We start from the raw sequence: 24,001 nt of genomic DNA on the forward strand, positions 1-24,001 counted from the left end.
AGGCCTAAGTCTTTTGAGCTGCGCTTGTGTGAGTAGGCCTACGTTATAACTGTGGAATGTTACGGCAGTAAATTATGGTGGTAAACAATGAAGTTGACTTGACTTGCACGGTAAAAGAAAAAACAATAAGCCACTTCCAATCCAATAAGCCATTAATTTGAATGGAGGACACAACCCACTAGTTGAGAATCGGCCGAATACTGTGGCTGGAGATTCTGTCCCCCTCTTTTGTTATGGCAAACTGTGAACAAAACTTCTTCTGATTCGCCCTTTTTTGAATCATCTTCCTCCAGCCCTTACCCTTTGGATGGGGGACCGAATCTCTGGTGGATTATTCCCGGGGACACCCCGGCCTTCCCATTTTGTTCAAAACTTTGTAGTAGAATAACTCGGATTCTTATTCTTAGCTTTGTGATTATTTGGGTTGTCATTTGGCCATAAGAACTGTTTCATAAACATCGACAGTTTCACCAGGTAAACAGTCTGCCTTTTGCTGTTGATGAAATAATGCATACTGAACAGCGCCCTCAAAGGAGGTAAAAACTGTTTATTTATTTCGGATCATTTCACTAGGTGGCGCCCTACACACCATGCTAACTTCTCCGAGCAAAAGTCAGCGTAGCAATTTTCCAGCTCGCAAATACATTTCGAATGTGACCTAGACCACAGAAACCTAGAACTAGAGTGTGGAGCAGTTTTATGTTCCTAAAAAAAAAATTACTGTAAGTATTTCAATGAGTAAATTTGTATCTTGTGGGTTCTTGGTTGAAGTACATTTGCAGATGATTTTGTTTGTAATTGAAATTGTAATTAAATTTTGTTCGTAATTAAATTACTACTGGAATACTGTACTTGGGTTGTAGTTTTTCTTTTGGTACTTATTTGAATGTAGAATTCAATTCTTATTTAACTCAATGAGTTGAGATATCCCTTTTTGTAAAAATGAGTGAAAAAGTGGTGGCGCCATACGGAAAGTTATCCCTTGAAAACAATGCATACTCTACAAATAGTTACACGATTCAAAAACCAGGTCTGATGCTTCATTGTTGAAAGGGCAAGGGCACCAAGGCCTCCTTGGCGACTTGCGCCATGGTAAAGGGCATCTCTATTTGAACAATGTGAGTTTGTAAGTTTTTGCAAACAACAAATTTGAGCTTTCTTCTTTAATCACTGATTGTCAAATACAGAAGTGGCGAAGCATCTACCAGCTCCAAAAATGAAAACGGTTCGATATCTTGATCGGAAGTTAGTCCGGAACATTATCCGCCACACCGAAACTCATAACCGCCTTCAGGAGGAAGATGGAATGTGGCAAAGTAGAAGACAAGAATCTTCCAGACGCAGGACCGGGGGTCAACGAGAGAGAGATCGTCCAAGGCAGATGGGTGGAAGGTATTAAATATTGGTTATTATGCCAAGAAAAAACACGGGACTGTTGTTTTAGGTTTTTTTTTTTAAACAAGTGTAACATAAAAAATAGTTTAAAAAAAAGGATGCGCCCTCAAACAAGGATGCGGGAGGGGACGACCAATTGGTATTTTTTTTTTATTATTTGGCCTTGCACAGGGCTTGAATTTTACACTTGACCAAAGGCCTGAGGCCAGTGATTTTAGCATCGGGCCAGTAAACTCATGACCGGACAAGTCCAGAGGTCTTGTTGTGGTTTTCAATTGAATATTAATATCACACTGTGTAATATCTTATCAAAACCAAATAAGGTTCAAATGTGACGTTAGAGATTAGCAGGTTACTGCTAGACATACTGAGCTGGCAGTGGGCCCTACTCAAGGAACTTTGTTCCTGTGGCAGACTACAAACCACCTCTATGTGGATACCTTGTGCCGGGACACTGGCCTGCAACGAGAGGAGCATTGACAGCAATGGGAGACCAACGTGTTTGGAGGGCCATCATCAGATGCTCCGTTTAGACCTTTCTTTTGCTATGGCCGGAATTTTTGCCAACCCAAGTTGGAAAACTATGGAAAGCCATTAATGCAAATCAAAAACAGATCGCTACTGTTTGTAACAATGTACACAATTAATATTCAAACATTGTGTGATTTTGTTTAAAACAAAACAACTAATTATGCGAGGTATTATATTTAATTGAAGTTTCGCAGAAAATATGATTGAGTGTTTTACTAACATTCGGCCTGTCATGTCATTTTCAACCAAGGCGATTTGTTTATCAACAAAAGAAAAGGTCTATTGAATGAATGAAAGCCGATCCACCATTTTATCTGTAGGTCAGCCCTTGTGCTCAATGTCGTTTTTAATTTGTTGTTTCCAATGGTCAAAATATTACGTCTGAAATAAAAATTCTTTGATTTTCAGACTTGCTATAAATCCTAGATTCAGACGACGACAGGAAGAGGATATGATGAAGAGGAGAATCCGAGGAATCAACTCTGGCGCTCGAGGGGACTCCAGGGAACACAGACCGATGGAGAGAGAACAGAATAGAAATATCTACAGAGCAGAACTTGGAAATCAAGAAAAGTATGACTTCATTCTCTTCTCAATTTGTATAAAGGTCGAGTCACACTGCAGCGATAACAAAAACGATAACGATCTCGACGCAAAGAGAACGCATTTTATTGGTTGAGTGAGCATATTCTGCGTGGGGCAATTCAACCGATAGAATGCCTTCTCTTTGCGTCATGATAATTTTCGTTATCGCTGCAGTGTGACTCGGCCTTGAGTGTAAAGACTCATGGTAGAGCAGTTTTAATACCTTTTGTAGATCAATATTTTGCCCACGACATGAATCCCTACTTTATGTGAATAAAGATCTACATAATTTTGTAGAATAATGTAATATCTGTAGAAGTTGTAGCTTTATAATTCATCAAGTATTTGAGAAAAAAGTGAACATCACAGAGCAATGTTTTCACCGAGAGTCGTGTTAATCCATTGCACATGTTTAAACAAAACTTTGTGTCACCAAAAAGACAATTATTTTTGTTTTACTTATTTCTCAAAAATTACAGCAACTCGGCAAGTAATATTTTGAGAAAAGCGTTATGCCATCATTATCTTTAACCCGTGTACAGTCAGGTTAATGTAAATCTGTAGATCTTTTTGTACAGAAAGTACCCAAACTCTTTAGCATGTTGCATTTTGATTAAACCAGAGTTGCCGTGTTGTGGCTGAGCGGATAAGAACACCAAACTTATGCTATGATGTTTTTGATCAGCAGAGTGTGGGTTCAAGTCCCATTTGTGACACGTGTGTCATTAAACATGACACTTTAACCATTTGTGTGGCTTTCTTTTCGAATGGGATGTGGTGTTGAGTCCCGGCCATGAGGCTTGTGTCCTTAGCCAAACCCTTTACCACTTTTTGTCTGTTTATCTGTTTATATATTTTTGTTGTGGTTCTTATTTGTACATTCAGTTTATGCTTTTATGTGTAGTTTCATGTATTTCATTGCGGTGGTTTCAACCACTTTTACTGTTCATTGTCATTCATCAAAAAATCTTTATATTTTTTAATAATTGTATATTAATCAATTTCTAGCCCTAACCGTTATTGTTTTTATATGGAGCTGGCCAACTTATGTAATTGCCTATTATTAAGGATGAATGAAGTTTTTAAAATGAATTGAAATAATTTTAAATTGTCTGATTTAGGCCTAAATCTGTATATCCGTGGCCGAGCGGATAAGAGCACCAAACTCAGGCGCTACTCTACTGTTTCTGTTCAGCAGAGTATGGGTTCAAATCCAGTTCATGACACTTGTGTCATTGTGCAAGACACTTAACTATAATTGCTTCTCTCCACCCAGGGGTAAATGGGTACATGTGAGGGCAGAGATGTTTCTTGTGATTGATTTAGCTTAGTGCGCTACATACTTCGCAGGGAGCTGAGATGGTTTAAGGAATGAAAAGGCCCATGTAAAATTGTTGGAAGCGCTTTGAGAGATGGTGTATAAAGCGCTATTCATAAATACCTCGAACAGTTTCGCTATTCCTATTGAAGGAGAGCGCGTCACGTGGGTGTGTACAAACCTTTGTTTATGACCAGTAAAAAGTGTTAAAAACAAGGGCGTGACACGCGAGCTTGCACCTGTGCTTATAAGGCAGTTTCTTCATCCCCATCAGTCCAGAGCTACGGCCGGGACAGTTGTGCCACATCACGCGATACGTGCACAGCATCATATAAGGAGTTGTTTACCCGAGGGCTTTACCATTAGAAAGCTGGAGGGGTCTTGTGTTGAAAGAGATCATTGAACAATTATAATATTTGCATTTATTTTACCTTTTAACCCCAAAGTGTTGATGTTTTTTGACCGAAAAGGTATTTATGAAAGGGAATCAAAGTGTGTTGAATCGGTTTTCAACTAGCGGTTTAAACCCGCCGAGGCCTGGTTCTTGATAATTTACCTCGACTTTGTCTAGGTAAAAGTATCAAGAACCAGGCCTCGTTGGGTTTAAACCACTAGTTGAAAACCTCTTCACCACACATTGATTCCCTTATTTAAAAACTGATTATTATATTATTTTTCATTATTTACTGTTATCCAGGTGGGGCCATACAGGTTTCATGGAGTTATATCCAGAGGATTTCATCAATAAAGATTCTATGGATGAGATGAGTAACGGAGAAGAGAATGCAAGAGAGATGAAGAAGAGGTTGAAGAAGAAAAGAACAAGGTAAGTCAAATCTTAAAGGCACTGGACACTATTGGTAGATACTCAAAACAATTGTTGGCAATAAAACTTACTTGGTAATGCGCAATGGAGAGCTGTTGATAGTTAAACAAATTGTGAGAAACGGCTTCCTCTGAAGTAATGTAGTTTTTGAGAAAGAAGTAATTTCTCACTAAAATATTTGAATTGAATTTGAGACCTCAGCTGAGGTCGCAAAATCAAGCACCTGAAAGCACACAACTTGTGCGACAAGGATGTTTTTTCTTCTGTTATTGTCTGGCAACTTCGATGACCAATTGAGTTCAAAGTGTCACATATTTGTTATTTTATGCATATGTGAGATACGCCAAGGGAGAAGACTTGGCTTTGACAATTACCAACAGTGTCTTTAAAGAAGAACAGTCATTGCTTTCAACTACAAGAGCTTCATCCATTTGTTTTGGTCAAAGATCATTCTCTCACTTTGCTCCAATTCTTTGCAATATTCTTGTATATTCGCCAGGCTAGTTCTTTACACTGTTTTAAGTCTCTGTTAAAAACTCTTTTGTTTGAAGCTGCTTATTTGTAACTGCTTACTTGTAAATGCGTCTTTCATTCATTGTAAAAGCTTTGTTATGCACTACCGTTGCATATTTGTCTCTTTGAAATGTTTAAAAACCCATGGATCTTTTTAATGTTGTATTTTAGTGTTTTTATAGTGCTGTTATGAACTTTTGAGTCTTTTATTTGTCTATTTTTGTAAGGTTGCCTTTTAGATTCTTAACATAAGTAGGGTTAGAGGCACCTGTCTCCTGAAAAGATCAAAACATTATCGATGCCAGCAGGGATAGGCCTAATGTATTTTAAATAAATAACTTTTAGTTCTCTGTTGGCGGGACAGACATATCCCCACTAGGGCTCGCCCTTAACACTAGCCCGACGTACATTGTCTAGTAAAAACTGCAACCGGTTTGTAAAATACCATCTCTCAACTTGCTCTGAAGGCTACGAAAAACTATGCAACCTACTTGTTTAAAATTCTCATATTTCTTCCATACAGATGTGAATAACACATTTTTTAAATGATATTTGGAAAACAACTCTGTGCTGTTATTATTACACCGTTCACGCTTCTACTACGATGGAAAAATGACCGAGAGCATGGCCAATCGCGGACCAATCATGGGCCAAACGCAGGAGGATCTCCATGGGCGTGGTTTGGTCGGGTTGAGATCTCACGGGTCGGGAAACTGCATTCTCTCCCCACGCTTATTTTGAACATGTTCAAAATAAGCGTAGCCGGGTCGTAGCCAATAATTAGCGGGGAAAAGTCATAGTGGGAACGCCTTTGTCGCACAAGCAGTTGTGAGATCGCAGCACTGTGGGCAACCATTTCGAAGTAGAAAACTATTAGATCGGCATATGTCTAGGTGTAATCGTAGTGACAGCGAGTTAGCAACAGTGTTGACGTAGAAGCAGTACTTTTGTACAAAATAAATGCATTGAAATGAAAATGTTGCGTGCAGTCTTTAATTTGCATTATTGCTTGATTTTGACGGTGATTGTGTCCCGACTTGATAATTTTTTTAGATCGCGATGATCGGCATGGTGATCGGCATAGAGCTGTTTGAACGGGGTCCATCATTTTCTAGGATCCGCTACTAATGCCACAACATATTCCTTCTAACCAGTCTACTGTTTTTTTGTTTGTTATCATTTTGTTGTCGATTCAGCGTCAGTGACATAGAGAAGACGTCACGTAAGAAGAGGAAATCAGAAAAAACATCCTCCTCCAGCTCAGATTCATCTTCAGATTCCTCAGACTCTGACTCCTCGTCCTCCTCCAGCAGTTCATCAAACTCTTCCCCCGAGCCAAAGCAGAAATCTTCCCCACAAAGACGAGCGAAACATCACTCAGCAAAAGCAGAGTCAAAACTAAAAAAGGACCACAGAAGGGCGCCCTCTATTGACAGGAAGGATCATAGAAGGACCCCCTCTATTGACAGGACAGTAGTTAGAGAAGGGATGAAGCGTCATAGAAGACTGCCCTCTGGAGACAAGGAAGTGTCAGGTTCGAGGAGGAGGAATGGCACGGGGGATGAGAGAGAGACTGAGAGAAGACAGAGACGAGATAAAGATCATGAGAAACAAAAAGCCATCAAGAAAGAGGAGCGAAGGAGGAAAAATGATAAGCATCTGGCTTTAGACGGCAAGAAGGAGCGACACAAGTCTGAAAAACATCGTCCGAAGGAGATGAGAGACCAGGAGAACGGGATCAAGGCGAAAAATAAGGAACAAAATCATGATTCGAAAAAGAGAAAAGACTCCAAACATGAACGTCAGGAAATAAATGACCGAGATCTTGAAAAGAGAAAAAAATCCAAGAAGCAGAAAGATTCATCATCGATCAGGGATAAGACTCGTGATTCCGGATCGAAATCAAACAAAAGACTCCACTCTGAGAAAAAAGAAAAGACGTCTGAGGAGGACAAAGAGCAGCGCCGTCACAAACACCGCAAGTCTTCAGAAAAGGAGAGGAAGGAACACCATAGAAACAGGAAGGAAGACGGGCATGGGAGGAGGAAGTGAGGGATGTTTGTGGAGTGATTCGGTGTCCTTCTGTGAACTCCCTGTGGATGTGGCGGAAGGGAAAGAACAAGTTGGAGATATATTAATTTTGGTTTACCCATATATACACCGATGTGTGTTAGCACTGTATAACCAGTACTTTACTGATCTCCGAGAAGAAAAATCAAAGGCAAACTACTCAGGTGGGATTCAAACCCCAAACCTTTGCAACTCCAGAGCAGTGTCTCACCAACTAGACTTTGTTTTCTCAGAGCTTGAGAAAGTTCCGAGTGTGTATTGTATGGGTAAAACCAAAATTAGTATTCTTTATCTCCGATGCAAATTTCCATCTATCTATTAGAGATAGAGATAGTATAGAAAGAAAGACTCGATGGGATGAAGTGAGCACTCTTCCTGATCAATTTTTTATTTTTATGGACCATTAGAAAAAGACGAAAGACTGATGTCAAAAACAAAAGTTAATTTTGTATAATTTGAAAGCTGCTTGGCTTTAAATTCCATATATATATGTTTTTATTAAAAGTACTATTTTTTTTTTTACTGTTCGCAAAGATAGTCCAAAATTAGAGGAAAAACGTGTGACAATTTGTGCGGTCAGGTTGGTGTCTTGCCTCGCCTTCAACCTGTAGGACCCCGATTCTAGTCCCTCCGGGGCCAGCAGGCCTGTAAGTTTTGTTTTTCAAAGGGCAAAGGCACCAAGGCTTTTTCTCCTTGGTAAAGGGCACTCTATGAGGAAATTGTAAATTTCTACTGGAGCATTTCAAAGGCATCAATGCAATTACCAGGGGCCAATTTCATGGCTCTGCTTACCGCCGAATTCTGCGCTTACAATTACGATTCCCCGTTTACGTGCAAGCACCGAATTTCTGCGCTAGCCTTGTAAGCGTAGAATGCCTAGTAACGTGGAGTACGCACGTGCAGAAGCCAAAATTCACCACTACCCGTGAAATACCCTCTCCGTAAGCACAGAATTCCCTGCTTCTGTAAGCGCTGATTCTGTCCTTACGGTAAGCAGAGCCATGAAATTGGGCCCTGGGGGCATAGAGGCAATCAAATTTGTTGCCTCCAGTCAGTACCTGATTGTGTGGGTTTTCCCTGGAATAATTCTCCGGGGTTTTCTTCCCACATCTAAAACTAAAATTTCTTCATTGTGTTCTCTTATGGGGCTCTTGGTAAAAGTAGTGGTTATGTTAATTTTTGAGAAAACCTTTGTTTCACAACATGAATTATTAAATAAATAAATATCAATCAGAAAAACTATCCTTGAAATATTTGAAACAATTTAAAGGGATCAGACATCAGACTCTCAGCCATGTCGGTTATTGTCAAAGACCAGTCTTCTCACTTGGTGTATCCCAACATGTGCATAAAATAACAAATCTGTGAAAATTTGAGCTCAATTGGTCACCGAAGTTGCAAGAAAGAACCTATGGAATACTTACTCCGTTGTCAGATGCAATTGTGTCCGCCATGCAATACTGTCCGCTCCAGACACTTTTGCATATATGCAATCGTGTCCGGGGCTATGCAAAAACCGTCCGACGGACATGTACATGCCTGTTCATGTACAGTATGTGCGTGCGAAAGCGAGCGTGCATGCACTGAACCTACGTATATGTGGCATGAATATTCACATAATTATTTTATGATTGCAGCAAATAACCAAAGGCCAAACATTTCTTATGTCATTCATGACATGCACTTAGCTTGTAAAAAAATGGCGAACGTGTTCCGTCGACCAAGACGTTTAGTTTACTGCAAGGACGGTTTTGCACGGGGGCGGACACAGCTGCATGGGGGGCGGACACAACTGCATATGCAGCAGCGTCCGGGCAGACAAAGTTGCATTTATATATGCAAAGTCCGGATAGAATATCATGGAGGACATAATTGCATGCGACACCAGCCTTGCTGGTAGTAACCAATTAGTTTAATACCAGCACCAACCCCTATTGGTTGCATTGTAGTATTAACTACTTCCTACTCGTAATACTTGGTTACATTTTATTCACAAAGGGTTGTCATAGATCTAAAAGCAATTCCAGAGCTGATGACTCTCTCTGATTCTGCAGTAGACTTCCTTGCATTGAAAATAAACCAATCATGCCATGTTCTGATAAACACATTTGAAAACATCCCTTCTGGACTGGGCCTCCAAAATTAACCCACGGCATGTTGCCCTTTCCAAAATCTCCAATACAAATTGACATTTTCCTGAAAGAAATGTACCTTATCAGAGGGAAATGTTTGTGTTCCTTCAAGAGCGAAGATCAAGGCCTGTCCTATTATGGAAACCTTTTTTTTACTTGTATTACTTGGTCACATTTTACTCATAGATCTTAAAGGCAGTGGACACTATTGGTAATTGTCAAAGACTAGCCTTCACATTTGGTGTATCTCAACATATTCTTAAAATAACAAACCTGTGAAAATTTGAGCTCAATTGGTCATCGAAGTTGCGAGATAATAATGAAAGAAAAAAACACCCTTGTCACACGAAGTTGTGTGCGTTTAGATGGTTGATTTCGAGACCTCAAGGTTTAAATATGATGTCTCGAAATCAAATTCGTGGAATATTGCGTCTTCCTCTAAAGCTATGGCACTTCAGAGGGAGCCGTTTCTCACAATGTTTTATACCATCAACCTCTCCCCATTACTTGTCACCAAGTAAGGTTTTATGCCAATAATTATTTTGAGTATTTACCAATAGTGTCCACTGCCTTTAAAGCAATTCCAGTGCTGCCAACTCTCCCTGATTCTGCAGAGAGTTCCTTCCAGTGAAAATAAACCAATCTTGCAATGTTTTGATGAACACATTAGAAAATATCCCTTCTGGATTGCGCCTTTGCAAAAGCTCCAATACAAATTGACATTTTCCTAAAGGAATGTCCCTTATCAGAGGGACATTGTTGTGTCCCTTCAAGAGTGAAGTCCAAGGCCTGCTTGGTTGTAGAAACCTTTTCTGTATTATGTTGAATATAAATTTAAATATCTCCCTGATTGTTGTATAAAATCTCCATGGTTGCAAGATGCAAATGTTGGCAGCTATGCAATTCTCAAGTTACAAGGTAGAACAATTTTCAGTTAATATCGAAGTCTTATATAGCGCACGTAATCAACCAAACAAGGCACTCAAGGCGCTGAGTATACAAACTTTCAGAAAGATACATGTAGGTTTGTGCAGTGATCACACAAAATAAATGTCAAATGCAAACTCCAGCACTGATTATTGTTTTGTTTATTTCAAAAATGCAAAAAGAAAGTTAATGGCCTTACGTTTCAACCCTAGCAGAGTCTTTCTCGAAGGCTAAATGACAACACACCAATTATGAACAGGCAAATAAGTGTAACATAGGCCTAAGCAGTGAAGGGAAACTTTCTATGGGATTTTTCTAACCGTTTTGGGTTAGGCTATGATTTGTCACGCATTAATCAACATTAAAAACACCATGATAATGCTGTTAAATTTGTTTGTTGTGTTTCCTTAACAATAACTATGCTGTCGCTCACATTTTCCCCAAATGAAAGGATTTCAAGATGAAAGAGTAGGAAACAAATAAAACCAGCCAAAGAAAATGTTGTCAACAAATTTATCTTTGAATAGCCAGTGAGACATTGGGCTTAAAGGCACTGGACACTATCAGTAATCGTCAAAGACTAGTCTTCTCACTTGGTGTATCTCAACATATGCATAAAATAACAAACCTGTGAAAATTTGAGCTCAATCGATCATCGAACTTGCGAGATAATAGTGAAAGAAAAAACACACCCTTGTCACATGAAGTTGTGTGCGTTTAGATGGTTGATTTCTAGACCTCAAGTTCTAAATCTGAGGTCTCAAAATCAAATCTGTGGAAAATTACTTCTTTCTCGAAAACTATGGCACTTCAGAGGGAGCTGTTTCGCACAATGTTTTATACCATCAACCTTCCCATTACTCGTCACCAAGAAAGGTTTTATACTAATAATTATTTTGAGAATTACCTGCCTTTAAACTCAACCTGCTGCTGTGCCCTGACATTGACCTCTCCCTTATTATGAATAATTAAATAATGAGTGACTAGAGTATGTGCATGCAAGAATTGCATGTAGGTCGGTAGACACTAGTCTGGTAGACAACGATTAAGTTGCGTCAGCCAGTGTTTATATAAATTGATCTTGTCTGTTCTAGGTTTTGAACAGCTGGACTTAATCCTGAGGGCTATGTATTAGTTTGCTTTTTTAGAGGAAATGTATACGTTTGGTAATATCACTCTGACAAAAAATGGCAATAAAAACATTCGGTAAGATGGGAGTGCAAGCATAATCAATGGCATGTACAGTTAGGTCGACACACCGATAAAGTTGCATCAGCCAATGTTAACATTAATTCGTCTTGTATCTCGACAAGGTTTTAGCAAACGGCAGGACTAAATCCCAAAGGCTACAAGTCTGTATTGGTTTGCTTTTTTGAAGGCAGTGGACACCATTGGTAATTACTCAAAATAATTATCATAAAACCTTTCTCAGTAATGGGGAGAGGTTGATAGTATAAAACATTATGAGAAACAGCTCCCGCTGAAGTAATGTAGTTTTCAAGAAAGAAGTAATTTTCCACAAATTTTGATTTTGAGACCTCAGATTTAAAATTTGAGGTCGCGAAATCAAGCATCTGAAAGCACACAACTTTGTGTGACAAGGGTGTTTTTTCTTTCAGGATTATCTCACATCTTCGGCGACCAATTGAGCTCAAATTTTCAAAGTATTGTTATTTTATGCATATATGTTGAGCTACACAAAGTGAGAAGACTGGTCTTTGACAGTTACCAATAGTGTCCACTGCCTTTAAAACTAATTAAAAAATTTGGTTAGAAGCAGCATGGAGGTACATTTGCAGGAAACAGTCAGAATCCCCACAACACAACGTTTTCTGATAGTACCAAGGAATTTTGAGAAACACAGTAATGTGGTTATGTCAAAAGATGTCAGTTTGTATGCCCAAAATTTGAATCTGAGAAGAGATTCTGTCAGAAATGTTTTTCAGGTTGTGTATTCCTATTATAAATAGAGGTTATTCCTGCGTGAACATATTCGCTTGAGACTTTCTGCAATATCTAACTAAATAAATCCTGCCAACTTTCGCAACAAAACACAATTTATTTATATTGTATACATTTACATTTATATAGAAAAGGATTAAAACAATCACATTTCTAATAACCAAAGGTATACTTTCCATTTAGGTGTGGTTTTGGTTTCCATGCTTATTTTGGGTTTTCATTTTGCTGAGAAGTTTCTTGTGATCATGGGATCTGATTCACAATGAGTAAGTTTAAAGACACTGGACACTATTGGTCAAAGACCAGTCTCTCACTTGGTGTGTCTCAACATATGCATAAAATAACAAACCTGTGAAAATTTGAGCTCAATTGGTTGTCGAAGTTGCGAGATACTTATGAAAGAAAAAAACACCCTTGTCGCACCATGGTCACACAAAGTTGTGTGCTTTCAGATGCTTGATTTCGAGACCTCAAATTCTAAATCTGAGGTCTCGAAATCAATAATTCGTGGAAAATTACTTCTTTCTTGAAAACCAAGTTACTTCAGAGGGAGCTGTTTCTCACAATGTTTTATACTACCAACCTCTCCCCATTACCCATTACCAAGTGAGGTTTAATGGTGATAATTATTTTAAATAATTACCAATAGTGTCCACTGCCTTTAAGTGTGGTTTTGGTTTCCATGCTGGGAGAGTATATTACTTTGGGTTTTCACTTTGCTGAGAAGTTTCTTGTGATCAGGTGATCATGGGATCTGATTCACAATGAAGTTTAACGGTAATTTACAGGATTGAGACTGCTCTATATTAAAACACCCCCATGTTCCCACGGCCCTACATTAAAGGGAAGGTACATGTACACGTTTGGTAATTACTCAAAACAAATATTAACTTAAAAACTGACTAGGTAACAAGCATTGGAGAGCTGTTGATAGTACAAAACATTGTGAGAAACGGCTCCCTCTGAAGTAGCATAGATTTTGGAATAGAGGTAATTTTTCACTAAAATAATAAAAGACTTCTAGCTAGAAGTCTTTTATTCCTATCTGAAAGCACAAAAATTCGTCCAACAAGGGTGTTTTTTCTTTCATCATTATCTCCCAACTCCGATGACCAATTGAGCTCAAATTTTCACAGGTTTGTTATTTTATATGCATATGTTGGGATACACCAAGTGAGAACACTGGTCTTTGACAATTACCAATAGTGTACCTTCCCTTTAAAGGGTCTGTATTATAGCTTGGGAATGATTCTGAAAATTAACTGCAATAAGAACTTACCCTTTTGCATGTTTTTTTTTTTTTTTTTTTTTTTGGGGGGGGGGGGTGTTCAGATAGTGTTTTCTTCAATGCGACTTTAATTCAGAGGGAAATATTTCACAGACAAAATGGTTCTAGTTATCATGAACTTCATAATCAGTCTTAAATTCAGACTTTTTTTTAACCAATCCTGTAAAACACCTTTAAGGTATAACTACCTTGGTTCCTTGCCTGTTCCCAACAGAGTGCCAAATGAATCACCTTAAAGGCACTGGGCACTTTTGGACTCAAAACAATTGTTAGCATAAAAACTTACTTGGTAACGAATAATAGGGAACTGTTGATAGTATAAATCCTTGTGAGAAACTGCTCCCTCTGAAGTAATGTAGTTTTTGAGAATGATGTAGTTGAAGCCTGAAGCCTTTTACATGTATTAAGCATCTGAAAGCACAACAATTTGTGCAACAAGTTTTAGTTTGTTTCATTATTCTCTTGCAACTTCGACGACATTGAGTCAATATGTTCACAGAGTGTTATTTTGAACAAATGATGGGATACGCCAAGGGAAAATACTGCCGTCATTTCACAAAACACTTCTTTAACTCAAGATTAATCTTAGGACTTAGGATGAGTTCCAACCCTGCACTGTAGCATGAAGACCTTAAGATTAATCCTAAGTTAAGGACGAGTTACTCGTCCTAACTCATGATAAGACGAGTCCTAACTCTTTGGGAAATCGACCCCTGGTCTTTGACAATTACCAAAGGTATCCAGTGCCTTTAATGTTTGACTGTTTTTGTGTGGATGTGGTTTCGATTGATGTATGTATGTGACACTGTACCACACATGCCTTGGCACACACCTTTATGACCTGTAGGGCCATAGATGGGTTTGTGTCAACCTAAAGCAAGTTTGAGTGAGCACATAATAGTCGACCCGTGGTAAACTACTAAAATGTACATCGCAGTGACGCACTCAATATAATTGGGTCTCATCACTGCAATTATTGCCTATCATTCTGAAAGTTTGTATATATACTCAGCGCCTTGAGTACCTTGTTTGGTAGATACGTGCGCTATACAAGACTTTGATATTATTATTATTATTATTATTGTTATTATTATTCTTATTATCAATCGAACCACATTTGGAAGTATAGTCAACCTTTCCGCCTTTTCGCTATGTGTCACTGGTTCCCCTCTGCGTTTAACACATGTTAGAATGGAACATGCTGTTGGGACCAGTGAATAAACCATGAGCTCAAGGGTGGTTCAAAATGGTCGACCACAGTTGTCAACCAATTGTCACCAGCCTGGGTTGAAACCACTGTGCACACTCAAACTTGCTCCTAGTGTGTGCATATAATGTTCAGAGGTAAAATTATAAAGACTGGTACAATACAATAAGTGTCATGTGAAAGTTTCATCTGAATACAATGTGGTGTGTCTTGGCCTAGCAGTTAAGAGCACCCGACTCAAGCTTTGGTGTTTCTGATCAGTTGAGTGTGGGTTCGAATCCCAGTGAGTCGTGACACCTGTGTCAAGACACAAACCATGATGCTTCGTCCTTCGGATGGGACATAAGCCATTGGTTCTGTGTGTTATGTCTACAAACATAAAATAACCCAGTGCACTGGGATCGCCCCAGTATTCCTGGTTTGATTGGCTGCATATTTCTGAGAAAGATTCGAGAAAGTTAAATGTACAAGTTTCCATTTTGAGGCATTGCACGAAAACAAAAACTGCCAACAATAAGCGGTTTAGTTATAGACACTTCAAAAAAAGGTCTGGGATCCCCACCTTGTAAACCATATTTATTATCCACCCGCCATGTATAAACAATTTTGCATGCTAAATGTATTTTGTACATTGTCCTAGGTATTTTCAAAAGTTTTGTACGTTTCTGTCTCTTGATCCTCTGTCAAAATTCATACAGACAACAAGAATTTTTTTTTTTTTATGTTATCATGGCAACGAAGTGGACCATGCCTTTTAAACTTATTATACATTTATGTTCAATTGTTGCATAGACAGCTAACATCAAATACACACAAACTTAACAACTGTTTATCCTGAACATTTGTTGTGGTTTTTATTATTTTTTATTCATCAGGTTCCATGTGCAGTAGAAAAAAAAACAAATCTTTAACTACACTCCAATTGGTACATTAAGTTACAAAATTAAATTAACAATTAAATTATTTTATTAAATTTACAATTGCTTGCTCATTTAGCTTGCTGGTACACATGTACACAATGTACATGTTCATGTAGTAACAATTTACTAAATGTACTGAGATTTTGAAAAGACAGGGTTCACTTTTGGTAAAAAATTTATTTGTCAAAGACCAGTATCCCCACTTTGTGTTTCCCGATTAACAGATATGTGAAAATTGGTCATTGAAGTTGTAAGAGAATAACACGAATAATTGGGGGAAAACATGCTCGCAAGTTGTATGAGTTTGTGTGCTTTCAGGCCTGAAGTCCGTTATTATTTGACTGGGAAAACTATGTACTTCAGAGGAAGCCGTCTCTCAAAATGTTTTGTTACTATCAACAGCTCTCCATCAAAAAGGTTTTATGCTCAACAATTATTTTGAGTAATTACCAATGGTCTCCAGTGCCTTCATGCCAAATAAACAAATCAGTATTAAAATAAATTTGATCAAACTTCTCCATTTGTTTATGTTGTATAAAAAATGCAAGAAACCAAAGGTCATTTTAAAACTCCGGCTGCAGCGTCGGCTTTGCCATTGGATCTCACCATTGGCTTTGTCCACCATTCCAGAGTTCCATACAGAATGTACATGATTCCAAAATGGCTGATAGAGCCCAGGCCAGTGTCAAAGCTCAAGCCATAGTTTCGAAAATGCCTCCCACAACAGGTTAACAGTGTACAGTCTGGCTCCATTATGGAATGAGAAACGTCACAAGTTATCATGAGCACTAATCATGGAACCAGATCAACACAGTATAACTAAATAAAATAAAAAAACTTTTTCAAAATAAGAATACAATAGATAGAATATTTGACTCTAGATAGAATTTTATGTGAAAAAAAAAAACTTAAAACAAAACTTATTCGCACTAAAGTAAGCTCTTTTAAAAAAATCTCAATCTATGATTTTTTTTTTATATATCACAAATACTCTTTACTATGTACAGAAAATATAAGAAGGTCAGACTTGTCAAGTCGTGAGTTTACTGGCCTTAAACCAAATTCACTGGCCTGTGGCTCTTTAGTCCATTGTTAGCAGGAACATCAAGGCAGTTAGCAAATACATTTACGAGTTAAAGTAAAAGAATGCCAAGTGAAACGGTCGTTGTTTTAAACCCTGATATAAGATGGTTCTGTGATGGTATTATTGGTAGTTTTCAGCATAAAAAGTCACAAATCACAAAGTTCAAATATTCCTATAAAATACTGCCTAGTCAAGAAAATTAATTGCCTCAGTCAAATCAAGCATGATTACTGACATGCATACAAAAACTATCCCTAGCTCAATTTCCCTGCAATGTGACAACAAAAGTTGATGAAATTTTCCAAGAACCGGTATGTTTACCGAAAACTGAATGATAGGATTTAATTAACTCGTGCCTCCCCACGAAATAATGACTCCCTCCTTTTAAGCAGATTCATCCCAAAGACTGTTGTAGAAATTAAGGGACGTCTTCCTCAAAGCCGACTAGCACTGAGCAGACGAAATGTAAATAACACATCCCAGAATTACAGAATTGTCTTTGTTTTGCCTTTCTTTTAATAAATAATACAGCTTTGAAAGGATAAATATTTAGCACGCAGATGACGCCAAACGTCATCATTACCCTCGCAGAACCATCCGTCGTCAAAAACAAAAAAACTACATCAATGTCTATAGATGGTGTACAAACGTAAATCCATGAAAGAATCGTTTCTCAGTCTCAAAAATTTTGTTTTTAATGAAAATTATCATAGCCATATTTCTTTGAACAGCTGTAAGTGCAAGTTTTTATGACCATTTATTTGTTTGATTATTTACCAACAGATGACCCAAACTTGTGATCATAACAAAATATGAATTTGCTATCAACGACCATCTAGCACTGAGCCAGCGAAAATGCAAACTACACATCCCAGAAACACATAATTTAAGAGTCTCTTTCTTATAAATAATATACAGCTCTGAAAATACCAATATTTAGCACACAATACCATTATCAGTATTGAGGGTTTGTATTGTTGTTCCTGAGGTTGCCTTTAAGCATAATTTTGTTTCTGCTTACATGTAGTTACTTTTTGTGCTGAGCAGGGCCCAATTTCATAGAGCTGCTTAAGCAAAAATTTTTGCTTAAGCAAAAATTTTTGCTTAAGCAAAAATTTCATTGCTTAGTAAAATCAGATTACCGGCCAAGACTCCACTCAATTGTAATGCTAAGTAAACAACAGCTTAATACTAGTCATAAGCAATGTATATGGCAGGAAATTTTGGCCAGTAACATGTGTAAAATAAGCGAGCTATTTTCGTGCTTAAGCAAATTTTTTGCTTAAGCAGCTCTATGAAATTGGCCCCAGCTCTTTACCATGTATGAATTTGGGCCCAAAATATTTCATTGGGCATTGACACGCAGTACGTGTACTTGTATCATGCAAAAACATTCACAGCTCTTTTTTTCTTTTCTTGGGGCTCCAGGGGCCAATTTCATAGAGCTGCTTAAGCAAAAAATTTGCTTAAGCACGAAAATAGCTCGCTGATTTTACACATGTTACTGGCCAAAATTTCATGCCATATACATTGCTTATGACTAGTATTTAGCTGTTGTTTACTTAGCATAACAATTGAGTGGAGTCTTAAGCCGGTAATCTGATTTTACTAAACAATGAATTTTTTGCTTAAGCAAAATTTTGTGCTTAAGCAGCTCTATGAAATTGGGCCCAGCATTGTTGAAGGAGGACATGCATAGCGTGGAGGAGAGAAGAAACTTGTGCTTAGCTACTCTTTGTGCTTAGCAGCTCTATGATTTTGGGCCCAGATCAGGATGCCTTTTAACTATATCAAATTTCAAATTTCATTGCGCATTTGACATGCAGTAAATGTATCATACAAAAACTGTTCACACACCGTTTTTTCCTTGGGGAGGGTCGTCGAAGGAGGGTTTGACAATTGCGCTTAGCTACATTCTGTGCTAAGCAGCTCAACATCCATGCATGAATTTGGGCCCATATCAGAAGTTTACAAAACTATATCAAATTGTCAACATTTGACATGCAGTAGCGTATCATCATACCAAAACAGTTCACAAATCTTTTTTTTTCCTTGGGGGGGGGGGGGGAGGATTGTTGAAGGAGGGTATGACAATTGTGCTTAGCTACTCAAACTCTTTGTGCTCAGCAGCTCAATGAATTTGGGCCCCATGATTGTCCAAGGACGACATGCATAGCGACGAGGATAGAAACGACCATCGGGAAAATGGCGCCACTCATCCTAACAGCACTTTCTTCATCTTATTAGAAGGCACCATTCCCTCGTCTTCCGACTCTGTATCGCTGCTGCTGGTGTAGTTGCTGCTGCTGTAGCCACTGCTTGATGAACAGTTTGGTGAGCAGAGATACTGTAGTAGTGGCAGTCGATATTTACCGCAGAAATCTACAAATTTGATGTGCTCGACATGGGAGCTGAAATACACATCTGTGGATTGGATAAAAGAAAACTTATTTTAAAATGGGGACCATCAATCAATCGTAATATTGCACCATACCAACGACCATTGCTCATGGCGCCGTACAGTAAGCTCTTGTAATCAGGCGAGATTTGAGTGACGTCTTAAAAATCTATTTTGTACATGTAGGGGATTGTCTGATGTTGTTAGGTAGACTGTTCCATAACCTGGGGTCCAGAACAGAAAAGGAGCGGTCACCGCAACTGTGTTTGCTTCTGGTCAGTATGTTGGTCAGGTCGGCCAAACATTACAAACAAAGTTTTTCATTTGTACTGCTTCCTTCGTATTGTTTTTAATAGATACAATTTTTTTAGATGTTACATGCAAATTTGCATCAGAAAACAGACGCAGTACCTGCTCCTTAAATATACATATTTGGACTGCCCCTAGCTACCAGGCAATCTCGCTGGACTATACTTTAGAAATCAGTTCTAGAAAGACAAAGGGCATGGGTTTGAATTTTACCCAAGACAAATGTTTGTGGATTGTTTGTTACTAAGAAATTGGAAATTGCTGAGCATACAGTGCTTCACATTACCGCGGTGTATTGTAAAACATTTTCATTCTTTTATTTTTAGTTTTAGTCCTCCATACCTGAGCATTTGGGATTCAAACAATGTCTCGCCGAGTTCAGGTACTCAATCAAACTTGAAGGCAGGTCTTCCAGCGTGTACGGAATCCCTCGATTTTTAATAACACGTCCGGACAGCTCCAAGAGCGTCGGTGGCTTCCACGTCAAGTCGCGCACAAAGCGTACGACCAACGGGTTCCCACGCAAACTCAACTCGCATAGCTCCCCCAGGGAGATGATCTGGGGCGGCAGTGTGGTGATGCGATTGTTGTGTAGACTGAGCGACTTGAGTTGTCGGAGGTTGATAAGTTCGGGAGGTACCATTTCGATGCGGTTATCACACAGGCTAAGACACTTCAGACTTTGGAGGAGACCGATTTCTACTGGGATGCTCGTCAGCTGGTTGCCCCCTAGGTACAGGTACTCAAGACTGCAAAGTGGATGAGAGAAAACAAAATATGTCCATAAATTATCTGGCCTGTACATGTTTTCTCCGTTTTTTTAAAAGGGCAAGGGCACCAAGGCGTTTTCTCCTTGGTAAAAAGGGCACCCTGAGGAAATTGTTAGTTTGCAGAGCATTTCAAGGGCACCAAGAAATTAACCATTAAGTACAAGGCCTTCAACCCTCCTACTGTCTGACCATTTATCAACACTTCTCATTTTGAATAAATAAAACTATGCTTGCCTCCACTATGATTAAGTGCAGCACAGTACACATTCAACCCCCTACATGTACATGTCCTACTGTAGTGTTACTATGTAACTATTTAGTATCAACCACTGCAATTTTGAACGGAACTACATTGTACGCCACTACTTAGACCTGCACTGTGGTATGTATTATCATGTACATGTACACAGTCAACCCTCCTACTGTATAATAATGTCATCCACTGTGGTTTTGGATGACAAATAGACCGATCCATTAAGCTCTACCCCATTGCGTATTGACCAATCACAACGCAACAAAGGTCCGACACTAAGGTCCGACATGCGTGCGCGCATGCTTGGTGCGCGCGGCAGAGTTGTGCAGAAAGGCATTGGAGAGCCCCACGTGTTCTTGCTCACACATGCGTCGTGGGCGGAGCCTACTGGGTTAGTCTGTTAAACTGAAACAGAGGGCAGGCTTTTTCAAACATCTTTCTCTGGGCACAACTTATAAATCTAATCTTTTGTTTTTTCTTCTAAGTCTCCTCTAAGATGTTTTTCAATTTAAATTACTTTTCTGTCTGTCACCCCCCCCCCACCCCCCAAGCCACACACACACCCCTAAAGACACCTGTAATTTCTGAGAGTACCCCTTAGATGGCAAACAGGGCTTAGGTTTCAACCCTTATAGTCACTAAGCTTGGAAAGGAAGTCATTAAGAAGCACTTTGCTTTCTGTCCCGAATGGACAGCGGAAGAGAACAGCTCCTCTTCATCTGCTGCCCATGGGGCATTATGCACTCATCTTAGACTTATCCCAGTGTCTCATTGAAATACTTGGGCCTATTTCTCTCTTCTTCTTCTTTCTTTGAATGTAAGTGAATGAAACTTTCATTTCATTGAAACTTTCATTCCATTGAAAGTAAATAAACTAATCTCATTTGAAGAACTTTTGTTATTTCTTCTTCTTCTTCTTTTGAATTAAATGAATGAAACTTTAATTTCATTTAAACTTTCTTTCATTGAAAGTGAATAAACTACCGGTAATTTCATTGAAGAACTTCTGTTATTTTTTATTATTTTTTTCTTCCTTTGAAATAACTTAATGAAACCTTTATTTCATTGAAAGTGAATAAACCAGCGTCTCAGTGAAGAACTTCGGCCTATTTCCTCTTCTTCCTTTGAATAGTAAGTGAATGAAACTTTCATTTCATAGGAAGTGAGTATCTAAACCAGTGTCCCATTGAAGAACTTGGCTAGTTCTTCTTCCTTTAAAAGTTTTAAGTAAGTTGAATGAAACTTTCATTCTCATTGAAAGTGAATAAACCAGTGTCCCATTGAAGAACTTTGGCCTGTTCCTTCTTCTCCTTTTCTTGAATAGTGAAACCAGTGTCTCATTGAAGTACTTTTGCTATTTATTTTCATGCCTTTGAACATGTTGAAATAAGTGAATGAAACTTTTGTTATATTGAAAGTGAATAAACCATCGTCTCAGTGAAGAACTTTTGCATATTTTTCTTTTTATAAACTATTTATTCCTTTGAATAGTGAATGAAACTTTCAGTTCATTGAAAGTTAACAAAAGCAGTTGTCTCCTTGAAGAAATTTGGCCTGTATTGTTCTTTTTCTTTTGATGAAAGCAACAGTGAATGAAACTTTCATTTCATTGAAACTGAATAAACCAGTGTCTCCATCAAGAACTTGGGCCCATTTCTTCTTCTTTCCTTGAATAGTGAAGAAAACTTTCATTTCATTGAGGAAAGTAAATAAACAAGGATGTATCATTGAAGAACATGGGCCTATTTCTCCTTCTTTCCTTGAAAAAATTTAATAGTGAATGGAACTTTCATTTTAATAAAAGTGAATAAACCAGCTTTTCAATGAAAAACTTGGGCCTATTTATTCATTCTTCTTTCGATGATTAGTTATTAATTTCTTCTTCTTCTTTCCTTGAACTTGAACAGTGATTACAATACAACAGTACAATTACAATATCAGATTCAGAACCAGTATTCAACTGCTTACTGGGGCGCTGTACAGTTTCTTCTGAATTTTAGAATCTGCAGTCGGGAAAAAAAAAAAACGCTCCAGGGCTGAACCTACTCCTAGAACTATGGTTTATTCCGCTATCCTCTCCACGATGAAATGTTGAGTTGATAGCGTCGTAATGAACATCATAGTTCTAGGAGGAGTAGGTGACCATGGCTTAGCCCACCTTGTTGAGCTGTTATAACAGTGTTAATGGCTCTGCTCTTTTAACATCGGTCTCATCACTGTCACCTGTAATGGTGACAGTGATGAGACCAATGTTAAAAGCGGAGCCATTAACAGCTCAACAAGGTGGGCTAACCATGGCTGAACCTAGTTGCGATAATGTAACCCTACTCCAGACGGCCGCCAGGCGAGCAGGAGGGTTACGTTATCGCAACTAGGGCCTAGGCTGAACCCACCATCTTCCCGACAGCCGAGATGATAGAAAGAGGGTAACGGTTAAATCCCTACAGACCTGTTCTCCTCTACAAAATTGTTGACATCTGCAATTAATTTGTTCGGACCATTACCAAAGAACCCAAAATGTCAAAATTATTTTTAATTAAATAAACTTAATTAAATAAAGGAGTACAGCGCCAGAGTTAGGGCCAATGTGATAAGATTATAGTTTTGTATTCACTAGTAACAATTAATATCACAAATATCATGTTTATGTTTTATTTTAACAGAAAACTTGTCTCACCATCAAAAAAAAGAATAATAATAAAAAACATTTCACAACTCACCTGGAGAGATTTTTTATTTCAGGTGGAACTTGCCGAATTCTGTTTCCACCGAGATGAATAGCTTTCAACGACGTGATTTCGGCGAGTTGCATAGGGAAATCCAACATGAGATTTCCTCCAAAATTCACCGTCTCTAATGCAGTGAAATCACCGAAATCTTTCGGCAGCGAATCAGTTTTAAGTTGGTTATTTTTACAGTTCAATGTTCGTAGATTTGTCAATCCAACAATTTCTCCGGGGATTTCCGTAATCCTGTTGTTACTGATGTCCAAATCGACTATATTCGTGTAAATGTGAATAGTTTGTGGTATGGAGGTGAGAGAATTTCGACTCAAATCAATGATGTTTACTTTGTCTTCTTGTCCGGTAAATTCATGGTCCGGAAACTCCGTCAACTGCTTGCGAGACAACGACGCTTTGGCGAGCTGTTCGACGGCGTCTTCACCGGCCGTGGTTGGGTCGCCTCTCCGGTGGGCCATTACGAAACGCAATCGGCACATAGCACACGAAATAAATATACTTAAATTGTGTCTTTTAAAATCACCAACCTAGTTCTCGAAGTGATCTTATTCTTTGCCAGGTCGTCTCGTCAGAGATTTTTGCCACCAACTGTTCCATTCCCTCAACATATTGAGGTTTATGATGAAACCGTTTCATCATATTTTCAACAAATTCACACATCACACACACGATCGCGATCTTCACAAAAACACGACGGTGACACTGCAAAAAATTATCATACAATTAAAAAAGCAAAACGCATGCGGACCGCACGATATTAATAAACTTGTAC

At 38.5% G+C, this 24,001-nt stretch overlaps 2 protein-coding genes across 2 annotated transcripts; one reads left to right on the forward strand and one right to left on the reverse strand.

The window, feature by feature from the left end:
* Nucleotides 1-592: 592 nt before the first annotated feature.
* Nucleotides 593-7,795, forward strand: LOC139951645 (uncharacterized). Its single transcript, XM_071950620.1, has 5 exons — nucleotides 593-722; nucleotides 1,188-1,392; nucleotides 2,335-2,499; nucleotides 4,527-4,655; nucleotides 6,365-7,795. The coding sequence occupies exons 2-5, from the start codon at nucleotides 1,217-1,219 to the stop codon at nucleotides 7,218-7,220; spliced, it is 1,326 nt and encodes a 441-aa protein (XP_071806721.1). The 5' UTR covers nucleotides 593-722; nucleotides 1,188-1,216; the 3' UTR covers nucleotides 7,221-7,795.
* Nucleotides 7,796-15,582: 7,787 nt separating this feature from the next.
* On the reverse strand, nucleotides 15,583-23,920 carry LOC139951542 (uncharacterized). Its single transcript, XM_071950474.1, has 3 exons — nucleotides 23,209-23,920; nucleotides 19,808-20,214; nucleotides 15,583-19,182 (listed from the first exon to the last, which is right to left on the reverse strand). Exons 1-3 carry the CDS (start codon nucleotides 23,706-23,708, stop codon nucleotides 18,974-18,976), a joined length of 1,116 nt encoding a protein of 371 aa, XP_071806575.1. The 5' UTR covers nucleotides 23,709-23,920; the 3' UTR covers nucleotides 15,583-18,973.
* Between the last annotated feature and the right edge of the window lie 81 nt (nucleotides 23,921-24,001).

The sequence above is a fragment of the Asterias amurensis genome, chromosome 19 (assembly GCF_032118995.1).
Source record: "Asterias amurensis chromosome 19, ASM3211899v1".
NCBI lineage: Eukaryota > Metazoa > Echinodermata > Asteroidea > Forcipulatida > Asteriidae > Asterias > Asterias amurensis.

Coding starts and splice junctions, on each gene's coding strand:
- LOC139951645 (XM_071950620.1), top strand. CDS start 1,217: ATGAAAACGGTTCGATATCTTGATCGGAAGTTAGTCCGGAACATTATC. Junction 1,393..2,334: donor CCAAGGCAGATGGGTGGAAG/GTATTAAATATT, acceptor TTTGATTTTCAG/ACTTGCTATAAATCCTAGAT. Junction 2,500..4,526: donor GAACTTGGAAATCAAGAAAA/GTATGACTTCAT, acceptor ACTGTTATCCAG/GTGGGGCCATACAGGTTTCA.
- LOC139951542 (XM_071950474.1), bottom strand. CDS start 23,708: ATGTGCCGATTGCGTTTCGTAATGGCCCACCGGAGAGGCGACCCAACC. Junction 20,215..23,208: donor GAAATAAAAAATCTCTCCAG/GTGAGTTGTGAA, acceptor TCCACTTTGCAG/TCTTGAGTACCTGTACCTAG. Junction 19,183..19,807: donor TTTGAATCCCAAATGCTCAG/GTATGGAGGACT, acceptor TCCAATCCACAG/ATGTGTATTTCAGCTCCCAT.